The 11,365-nt window shown below is 44.2% G+C and overlaps 1 protein-coding gene across 3 annotated transcripts; it reads left to right on the top strand.

Moving 5' to 3' along the window:
• Window positions 1–1,824: 1,824 nt before the first annotated feature.
• s1pr3a (sphingosine-1-phosphate receptor 3a) lies at window positions 1,825–5,459 on the top strand. 3 transcript variants are annotated; one of them, XM_083767602.1, is made up of 2 exons: window positions 1,825–2,060; window positions 2,729–5,459. In XM_083767602.1, the coding sequence occupies exon 2, from the start codon at window positions 2,871–2,873 to the stop codon at window positions 4,104–4,106; it is 1,236 nt and encodes a 411-aa protein (XP_083623728.1). In that variant the 5' UTR covers window positions 1,825–2,060; window positions 2,729–2,870; the 3' UTR covers window positions 4,107–5,459. The 3 variants fall into 3 exon arrangements, with proteins under 3 accessions (XP_083623728.1, XP_083623727.1, XP_083623729.1); XM_083767601.1 differs by having other exon boundaries at window positions 1,825–2,089; XM_083767603.1 differs by lacking the exon at window positions 1,825–2,060 and adding an exon at window positions 2,112–2,246.
• Window positions 5,460–11,365: the final 5,906 nt, after the last annotated feature.

The raw sequence follows: 11,365 nt of genomic DNA, 5'->3' as shown, positions 1-11,365 counted from the left end.
TGCAGCCACTGACACATCATGACACCTGGGCATATATACAAATTAAACACTTATGCTAAAAAAAAACAGTAAAATGACACGATCGTATACGGAAATATAAATAAATGGTAAATGGTGCATTTATATATATAGCGCCTTTATCCAAGGCACTTTACATGGATTGTGCATTACATATTCAGTTATTCACCCATTCACACACACTACACATTCACAATAACTAAAAAAACATTGCATGGATGCACCTGGGACGTATCCACAGTGATGTATCCTGAGGTCAACGGGGTTTCGGGTCTTGCAACATCATACCCCTCACTCAGGCGACCCAGCCGGGAGTGATCAAGTCCCGACTTACGTCCCAGTAGCTACCCTCAATCAGTCCCACTAGGGAAAAACCAGGGGCACACAATCCGTTGGAACTACTCCAGAACTACTCTGCCAGGGCTGGGAGGTACACTTCTGGCACACACCTATGCCGGAGGAAACCATGCACGGTTAAGGCACCAACCTGCACCAACAGGAGCAATTAGGGCTTCAGTGTCTTGACTGACTATAGGAATCCTCCGCATACATGTTTCCCATCATTCTGCACAGAAGCCATGCACGGCACACACCAAGCAACCACTGCAAGTGCATGCATATTGTTCATCATGCAGGTAGGCTATACTGTACTGTATGTGGTTTCTACATCTACATCCTCATGTGGTCGTATTGTTTCGTATCGGGTGGAAGCCTTTTTAATACCTCTCAGGAAATGGAAGAAAAAGAATTCTTTTTAGTCTAGTCATAATATGAAACTCACAGGCATGACTTACCCACTTTCAAAATGGCATCAGTTTTTTGGGGGGCAATTCATACTAGGCAAAAAGCTTTAAAAGTTTTTGTGAAGATTTCCACTTCTTTTGTGTGACACTGTCATTATGAATTAGGGCATCAAAATAGGGCATTCATTTATGAAACAGCATTAAAAGATGATATATTTGCATAGTTTTCTGCCCGACAGCGATGATATGCTCTCTGAGTCTCTGCAGTTAAGTAACAAACCACTCATTTTCAACATTTTACTATAGGCTAATTAATTTACCTTAGAGTTGTTGTGTGGAAATAATAAAACAGTCCCCCATGCTGTGTTGCCTGAACCGGAGGTCTGAAAAAAATCAGTAACATTATGAAGTACATCTCAGTGACATGCAAAGATGTACTTATTCAGATTTTTTTCAGACCTCCAGTTCTAGGCAACACAACTTTAAGGTATATTAATGACATAGTCAAATGTTGAAAGATTATGATGATGTAACTTAAGGTCTGTGAAATGATCATACTGTATGAATGTGACTCTGGAAAAGACCGGGTTTGAACTTGGAACCTTGCGGTTGCCATCCGGACCCGGTAACTCTACCCCTGAGCCACCGCCGCCCCAAGAACCAACATAAAATCTTGAGGCATCAACAGAAGAAAAAATTATAATATGCAAAATAATAATTAGGCTATATATATATATATATATATATATATATATATATATATATATATATATATATATATATATATAGCCTACATTTATTTATAGCAATCTAGTCTACTCTATAAAGTAAATAAACAAAAAGTCCGTTAAAAAACGTTTCAGCATGACAAAGTGTGCATTGACCTCTCTCTCTCCTGAGTCCTGACTCATAATTGGTCTATAACTGCTCAGTGGAGGGTTATACTGTAACTGCATCATGGAGAGGGATGCGGGACGGGTCCGCCCCGTAACCAGATGGGTGGCGTGAGAGCGGGACGGTACAGTCAGAGAGAGAGTTGGGATAAAGTGAAGTCACCGTGCGTGGAGTGGAGTGGAGTGGAGTGGAGTGGTGGAGTGAGTGAGAAAAGAAAAGTCCGCTGGAAGAAAGTCCGCTCAGAGAACGATCGGTTGTGTAGGAAAAACGGCGTAAAAGGACGAGATATGGAATTTCGACTTTATGTTGGAGACGCATGGAGGACCAACTTCTATTTTATGAGCGCACAAGAGGAATCGATGTTCCAATCGCTGCGTGGAGTTACTGCTGGGATGTAATATCAAAGTAAGGCTACAGCCAAATAACCCAAACAGGTAGGCCTGGGCCTGTCACATCTTCTACTATAGCCTTTGGCAACCAACTCGTTTAAACAAGATTGGTGTAGATTTAGTACAATGTTATGTCATTATCACGATTTCCCACGAAATGAGACACAAAGCTGCAGCTGGCTCCAGACAGACTTCTCAAACAGTAAGGCTACTCAAACTACCACAACTGCTCGGTAGTTTCATATACGTTAATGGTGCTTATGTGAACAGTGACTTATTGCTCAGTACAACGTACACAATGAATTGAGTTTTGATTTTGTTTGAAAAATAGTTAGCCAATATTTTAACATTGTTTTCGTTGTTGGCTGCGGGTTAATTGCACGATATAAATGCTTTAATCAAACAATGTATCATTAACATGATAACATCAATAGCATCCATGTGTTACATTTAAAAACAGCAAACTTTTGTTCAAAGCTGTTGTGTGTTCAAAGTTTTAGGGCAACTAAGGCTATCTCACGTCTCACCATCAGTATAGTTCTCAGTTAATTAATATTCACTCAGACTCTTCTATTAAATGTTATAAATTAACAAATTAATAGGCTATTGATTTTAATTTAAGCAATTCAATGGAAATATAATAGTCTGTTCTTTTTTTGTTCTTGTGCTGCGTTTTAATGACAGATCCTTGAAGGAGGCTGTGTTGTGATGAGATGCAAGTGGCATCGCTGCCAGTTCAAGTAGCCCCGCTTCCCTCCACCGTGTCCAGTGCTGTGGCGCCCTCTGCTGTGTGAACCGAGGAAGGCCAGGCCACAGGCAGATCAACATGGGCAACGTGGTAGAGGAAGGCATGAACGCCATCATCGTCACCCACTACAACCACTCGGGGAAGTGGGACCGGCCGCGGCGGAGCGAGGCCTGCAAGAAGGCCGTGCTGCTGCTCATCTGCGCGCTCATCGTGCTGGAGAACGTCACGGTGCTGCTGGCGTTGTGGCGCAACAAGCGCTTCCACAGCCGCATGTACTTCCTCATCGGCAACCTGGCGCTGTCCGACCTGCTGGCCGGCGTGGCCTACGTGGTCAACATCTTCACGTCGGGCCGCAACACCTTCTTCCTGACGCCGTCGCAGTGGCTGGCGCGCGAGGGCAGCATGTTCGTGGCGCTCAGCGCCTCCACGTTCAGCCTGCTGGCCATCGGCATCGAGCGGCACATGACCATGGTGCGCCTGCGGCCGTGCGAGACGGCGGGCCGCGGGCGGCTCCTGGGCCTGCTGGGTGCCTGCTGGGCCGTGTCCGTGCTGCTGTCGGCGCTGCCCAGCCTGGGCTGGAACTGCCGCGACGACCTGCCCTCCTGCTCCACCGTGCTGCCGCTCTACGCCAAGAGCTACGTGGCCTTCTGCATCAGCGTGTTCAGCGCGCTGCTGGTGGCCATCGTCATCCTCTACATCCGCATCTACCGCCTGGTGACGTCCAGCGGCCGGCGGGTGAGCAGCCGGCCGTCGGAGCGCTCGCTGGCGCTGCTGCGCACCGTGGTGATCGTGCTGGGCGTGTTCGTGGTGTGCTGGGCGCCGCTCTTCCTGCTGCTCCTCCTGGACGTGGGCTGCCGGCCCGACGACTGCCCCGTGCTCTACCAGGTGGACTGGTTCATCGCGCTGGCCGTGCTCAACTCGGCGCTCAACCCGCTCATCTACACGCTGTCCAGCCGCGAGATGAGGGCCGCCTTCTTCCGGCTGCTCTGCTGCTGCCAGTCCAACCTGGAGTCCTCGGCGATCCACAGCCCCGTGGCCGGCGGCAACCCGCACCTGGGCGGCACCATCATCCCCACGGCGGAGAACAGCAAGACCAGCCTGGGTGGAGGAGGAGGGAAGGTGCCCACGTCTCCTCTGTCCACCTTGAACCGAGGAGGGAAGGTGCCCACGTCTTTGAACTCCGACATTAAGCATAATTATGATAATATGGACCAGTCCACTCCCACCGCGGTCCACCACCCCTCCGGGCCGGCCGACCTGCTGTCGGCCGTCCTGGTCAAGGCCGGGGCTCTGCCTTCCCTCGGCAAGTTCTGACTCAAAATACCGAGCGTTGTGTGTGGAAAGCTGATCCGATGCCATTCTCCTGTTGTAAAGACACTCTCTGAACTGTCGTCCGTATCATGGCAAAGAGTGAGTCACAAGAGGCGTTGGGATTTCAGCTATACGCAGGTCCACGAAGCTGTCTGCTTCAAATGGAGGGTTAATTTACAATGAAGACGCTCACACAAAGCCACTATACGTAGAACTAACTACATTATTATTCACCGCTGCGGAGTCATTGAAAAGAGCCTCACACACATTCATTCACATTTGTGTTCAAATTCATATGGAATGTGTTCAGCAGGTTGTTTGGGTGGATTAAGCCAGTGGTTTTCAACCAGCGGCTCCGGGGACCACCAGTGGTCCTTGAGGGGGTTCCAGGTGGTCCCCAGCTAAATGATGGAAAGTTGGTAACTAAACGGACCCTTAATAGATTTTTAACTCTTGAGAATGAAAAATGAAACAAAATGGACCCTTCTGGGTCCATTTGGTTTCATTTTACACTCTCAAGAGTTAAATTATTTGTAAACAACTGCATTACTGAATATACAAGAAGTCTACACAGTTAGAGAATGTAAAATAAATACATAATTGTTATTTTGATCAACGTTTGCCTGTTATCTCTCCTATGGTACAAACATCAATACAGCATGGAATTGTGGACACGACGCAAGTTTTGGTTAAAGCTAAATCTCATCAAATGGCGGTCCGTGGCTGAAATACTGAATAAATAATGGACCTCGATATGAAAAGGGTTGAAAACCACTGGATTAAGCAATGGCCAAAAGTATCTACATTCTGTACAGTAGGTACAGTAGGACATGGCTTAATCTATGTCTGTGAAAATGACCCTCGATTGTGCTTCAACGTAATGACAGACCATAATTTAATTGTGCGTTGCGTGTCAATAATCATGCTTTTCTTTTAAAAGAAAATGTAAAATCATTTTCTTTTAAAAGAAAACTAAATTACGGGCACTGTTTATTGCATGTGCTATGTATGTATTGTAAAAGAAAATCAGCAGCTTCTCTTTCAATATGTCTGTGTAAACTATTTATTTTTCCATGAAAACCTTCAGTATTACGAACCATGTGTGGTATAATTTTTTGCCTTGTGTGCATAAAATCTGTCATGGTACAGGGAGTTGGATATTGATTTTGTTATGATTTGAGGTGTAACTGTGAACGGGAACTATGTCGCGAACCTCTCCACAGCTGCACCGAGACGCCACTCGCACTTCCACTAACCACTAGTGAGTAGGGGGTGTTGGATTTGAATTATTTAACCGCCAGTAGACTGTAAATGATACTTCAATCCTGGGCTGTGTAGTGCCCTAACACCATTACATATCAAACAAAATAAAAAATATATATATACATTTTTCATGAGATGTTCATGTGTCTTTAGTTTGCCTTTTTGAGGGGCGCTAGCCCCTCCTATTATGTCCAGCTTTTGGTGTGTGCGCACATACTTTGTTCTACACAAACAACAGAGGACATGCGTGTGACATCAAACCAGGAAGTTATGCGGGAACGCATACTGAGTGCCAAAAGATTACTTTCTGGCCTTGACAACTCATACATCCAAAGAGAAAAGTCCAATATGATTGCATTAAACGATGTTAAACGACACTAAACTCACTTTGCCACTCGATTTGCCATTCACTTTATGCATGTGCATACCCTCTATACATCCCATTGACAGTGAATGGACACTTTTGAGTGTTTGTGCAAACACAAACGTTGCGTAACGCAAACATTGAAGACGATGGTGAGGACGCAAATTCTGATTCTGGCCGAGAATGAATATGATGATGTATGCGATGATAAGAGCGCCCCTCACTTCACACTTCACACTTTTTTAACCCTTTAGAATAGATCATTGACATATCTGCTCTCACTGGTCCAAGCCTCGTTTATTTGTTGGCACAAACCTGTATACAAAGGATAATTAGATCCAATCCTGTGTTTTTGTACAGAAATGTCTATTCTAAGCTGCAACAGTTTACTGAAATATACACAATTTGAATCCATATGTTTTGCTGTCTGTGTAAGATGACGGCTCATGTACATACGTCAGTCAGGTTAAGGATAATATTTAACCATAAACTGTAAGCATGTGCATTAATATGGACAGGGTCAAATAATCTGTCACGCTATCACATGCTATCTAGACAAATAAAGAGGAATCTCATTAGGTTGAATTTGCTACACTCATGGCAATTTAATACGGGGAGCTTGATGTTTCCTACACCAGCTGTGTGGGGATATTAATTATAATACTTCTTATCTTGGGAGGGGGAATTGATGTTTCAAAAAGGAAAATATCTCAACTGTCTATAGCACCCACTAAACTAACTGTGCACTGTTATCTCATGTTGCATACCTCATCGTGGCAGTAAGCCAAAAACAAGCCACAGAAGAAATAATTCACAATTACTTTTTGCCTCAGAGAGCTTTATCACGCCGTTTTCCTGTGAGAAAATAGCTTTGTGGCTTATATCCGGTTTCATTGCTAATAGTTATATATAGCAAGCGCAACATGTCACTGGACGTTTAAAAGGGTCTTTACAATCAGTCTAAAAATGTATTCAAACAATAGCAGCCGAAATTGATAAAATATCTCAAGGTAAATTATAGATGAAAGTGTGGGGAGAACTTAACAAGACGCTGAGCTAATTCTGAGCTCAGTGAGGTCACATACTGGGTTAATTTACAACCTGTACTTTCTCCAAATTTGTACAGAGAGACCATATTATTAATATGCCACAGCAATAGATGTTTGTTTGAACTGCCACCGCAATGGGGTCTAATTTATAGGCTACTACCTGACGAACGGATGACCTATTGTTGTACCAGGGTATGTTATCGTTCATGTGACATTTCAACTGGCGGGATCCGATAAGCACTGACAGTCTGGCATTTCAGACTCACCTCGTCTCTCTCCTCCCCAGCGCCAATTCTGAGGAGAATGTCAGTTAACCGCTGGGTACGTGCTGAAGCTCCGCAGCTTAAAGGCCAATGTAGGCTTTGCATGGAACATTGCAGTGAGTGACGTATGTTCTGCCCCAACTGATGGTGGTCTTAAAAGACATCCGGGACATCAAAGCGTTGACTTAAAACCTCTCCGACTGCCTCCTCTCCATGCTTCTACATAACATCATCAACTTCCGTAGATAAAGATGTCTTAAGGGGCAACAGATGTAGGCTACAAATCATTTGTAAATTGCTAGGAGAATTCATGCTGTATGTATAGCAGATATGTGTCAACATACAATATACAGCTGAAATACAATCTACAATTTCCATACAAAAGACACTTTACATTTAAATTGAATTTAATATTATTCTCTCAATATTATACGGTATTTATGTTCATAAATAGTCTAACATCAATTCCTTTTCACCATTGGCCTCTGCCGAGCCGCCGTCATAAACAGTTGCAATGCGCTAACTGGGTCATCATACACCTTAATAAATCATGTTAACTAAATAGGCGTCGCCGGGCCTTCTTTGAGGACTTAGACATGGTGGATTTGTGTCATTCTCCCGGCACAATGTCTATTTGCATATGACTAATGCGAACACGACGGAGGACAAGAGAATCACAACACCCTACGCCGCCATGATCATGGCTTTACTCGTGTGCGTGTGTGTGTGTGTGTGTGTGTGTGTGTGTGTGTGTGTGTGTGTGTGTGCGTGTGTGTGTGCGCGCGCGTTGCATTTGTGTAGGTGTTTGTGTGTGTGTGGGCGTGCGTGTGTGCGTGGAACAAAGTCTCCATCTGGTCTGGGAGTGTGAATGTGCCAGTATGAAGCCGTTTTCTCTTTTGAAGCAGCTCCGAGGTGAAGAGGGGCCAGCCGGGCAGCAGCAGCAGCGGGCGAGGGAAGGCTTCTGAAGTGACGTTCTGATGAAGGTTTTGCTTCTCCCTAACAGCAGAGAGCCCCTCCATGCTCATCAAGCTGAAGCCATTCTCTTGTCCACAGCTGAATCCCCCCCCCCATTCACCAGAGGGGAGACAGACACACATTCATCCGTCGTGTGGTGAATCACCACCTCCTGCCTGCGGCGGCTCTTCAAGCCAACACGGTGTAATTGCTTTTGTAACAACACAAAAGTGGAGACCCCGGCAGAGCTTTGGGTTGATGGAAAGGAGGGGCGTGTCAAAGGTCAGACCGACCGTGGCAGGATATTGAAAGATCCGGCTGTGATTTGGACTGGTGTGTGTGTGTGTGTGTGTGTGTGTGTGTGTGTGTGTGTGAATGCCAATCATGCGGATTTGGGGATGCACGTTGGAACGGTGTGTGTCTGTGTGTGTGTGTGTGTGTGTGTGTGTGTGTGTGTGTGTGTTTTTTTTTTTAAATTTGTGTACATAATGTTATTGAGGTATCTAAAGAGCACAGTGTGTGTTTTGTTTAGGGTGAGGTCGTGTGCAGTCTGTGCACCACCATCCACCTGGGTGACGGCACACTGCTTTGGCGAGCGCTGGCGCTTTGGCATGGGGGGGGGTCAGATTAACATATGGAATGAATTCTGTTCTGGCCATATATGGAGCATTGATTGTACAGCGTTTGATGAGGTCAGATCAACATATGGAATGTCAGAACAGGAAGGACGGGTGGGGGGGGGGATCAACATATGGAATGTCAGAACAGATCAGCTCCATATATGGAGATCTAAGGGTTTGAGGTCAGATGTAGAGTTCCTGGTCAGCTCCATATATGCAGATCTAGGTGATGATCCAGTCTTCTCCATGTATGGTTATCCAGGGTTAGATGAGGTCAGTCTCGTGATCTTCATATATGATCGCCAACCCTCATAAAGGCCCTTTCGCCAACCCCACCTAACTGACTGGAAAGTGTGCGCTGTCATTGACGAGAACCGGTTAACACAGGCTGTGTGTGACTAATTGACAGTCTCGCGATGACAGTCTATACTTACTGTACAATAAAACGTACTCTGCTCTTTATGATACACCAATTAAATTAGTGTGCACGTCAGAAAAAAACAAGACATAAGAAAACAAACCGTGTCATATGCCTTCTTTGTGTTCTTGAACCGACACACCAGGTCGCAATCATTCAAAATAAAGTGTTTGTCCTTTCATCAGGGGTCATCGCTATGCTGGCTTGTGGTGGACATTTTGGTCAACATTCATTTTTGCTACGAACATACACAATGAGTGGACAATAATATGAGCAGAAACACATGAAGAGTTGAATGGCCCTGAATGGCCTTTACGGGTCCATTTGGTCTCCATCCCTATATACTCTCAAAGTTAAGTTGGTCTTTGCAAATAAAACATTTGAGAACGAGCTGGACTCCTAATATATACTGAACGCCACAGTGTTGTGGTAAATAAGTGCCATATTCTGAAGAAAACCTGGAGACTTGACGTGCAGTGATTAATTGGGTCTCGTGATCATTATAATGGTATGTAAAACAGAAAATCAAAGTTCTTCCAAAGACCAGACCAAGTCTTTAGCCACAACGGACACATTTGTCCATGTATGGACATGTTATTGATGACCCCTGCCTCACATTGACTGCAATGCATTCCATAATGCAGGCTACAGTTTGCCTTGCAGTGCGTTGAACCGGCCAGCTGGGGATTACCAGACCAAGAAATTGACAATTATGCAGTTTCCTTATTTACATTACATAGCCTTGATGTGGCCCGGCCTGTGACGGCTATGATGTATGACTCCAAATTTGGGCACGTTTTCAGTCCAATCCGAGCCCCACTGACTGACATGAAAGTTAAGAGTTAAATATTTCAGTATAAAACATATGGCCAACTGTCAGTGCAGGAGATTAGCTCCAAACAAACAACAGGGGGAAGAAATGCAGAGGAAAAAGATAACCCGGCTTCAAATGACATTCAATTACAGATAGGTGGCAGGAGTGGATAAGCAATCATTGTTCTACACTCACACTCTTTAGCAGCAAAAGCCCCCTGAAAGCGCACACACACACACACACACACACACACACACACACACACACACACACACACACACACACACACACACACACACACACACACACACACACACACACACACACACACACACACACACACACACACGAAACGAAAGTCAGTTAAATTACAACTCAGGGTTTTACTGTACTCCAAGAACACTGGTTCCCAAACACTGGGTCGGGACCCATTTGTGGGTCATGGACACATTTTTATGGGTCCCTTTATTCATTTTCCTTTCCATTTTGTTTTTAATTATTATGTCAAAACATTTTCAAAAAACATTCACAAAAAAGCAAAGATCGTCATGATTTAAAAACCAAAAATTATATCCATTAAATTAGAAACCAAAATGTTTAAGAAGTAGTGAAAATAGCCGATCTACAAGCTCGCAATGTGGGGCGAAGTGACGTGTTGTGAGGTTGTAGATCTGCTGTTTTCACTAGTTTGGGTCCCGGGCAAACGTCTAATTTATCTTTTGGGTCTTGAGCTAAAACGTTTGGAAACTTTCTTCCCACCTAATATTGAACCAGTTCAATCCTAATATTGAACCAGTTCAATCCTAATATTGAACCAGTTCAATCCTAATATTGAACCAGTTCAATCCTAATATTGAACCAGTTCAGAGATAATATTGAACCAGTTCAGAGATAATATTGAACCAGTTCAGTCCTAATATTGAACCAGTTCAGAGCTAATATTGAACCAGTTCAATCCTAATATTGAACCAGTTCAGAGCTAATATTGAACCAGTTCAGTCCTAATATTGAACCAGTTCAGTCCTAATATTGAACCAGTTCAGTCCTAATATTGAACCAGTTCAGTCCTAATATAGAACCAGTTCAGAGCTAATATTGAACCAGTTCAGAGATAATATTGAACCAGTTCAATCCTAATATTGAACCAGTTCAGAGATAATATTGAACCAGTTCAATCCTAATATTGAACCAGTTCAGAGCTAATATTGAACCAGTTCAGTCCTAATATTGAACCAGTTCAGTCCTAATATTGAACCAGTTCAGTCCTAATATTGAACCAGTTCAGTCCTAATATAGAACCAGTTCAGAGCTAATATTGAACCAGTTCAGAGTTTCAGAACCAGAACCCTAAAAGTTGGTTCGGAACTGGAACCAAGACATGGCTGCCGGTTCCGTGAAAGCACCAATCTGGAACAGATTATTGGAACAGATTCAGTTCTAGAATTTGGTGGAAAAGGGGCCTAAAAAGAGGTCTTCACATTACTCTTCACTTCCATAGTCCCCCCCCCTCCCAGCTG

The sequence above is a fragment of the Protomyctophum parallelum genome (assembly GCF_964188405.1).
Source record: "Protomyctophum parallelum genome assembly, chromosome: 6".
NCBI lineage: Eukaryota > Metazoa > Chordata > Actinopteri > Myctophiformes > Myctophidae > Protomyctophum > Protomyctophum parallelum.
The sequence above is the reverse complement of the archived record's forward strand: the minus strand, read 5'-3'. Positions and strand labels throughout refer to the sequence as shown.

Coding starts and splice junctions, on each gene's coding strand:
- s1pr3a (XM_083767602.1), top strand. CDS start 2,871: ATGGGCAACGTGGTAGAGGAAGGCATGAACGCCATCATCGTCACCCAC.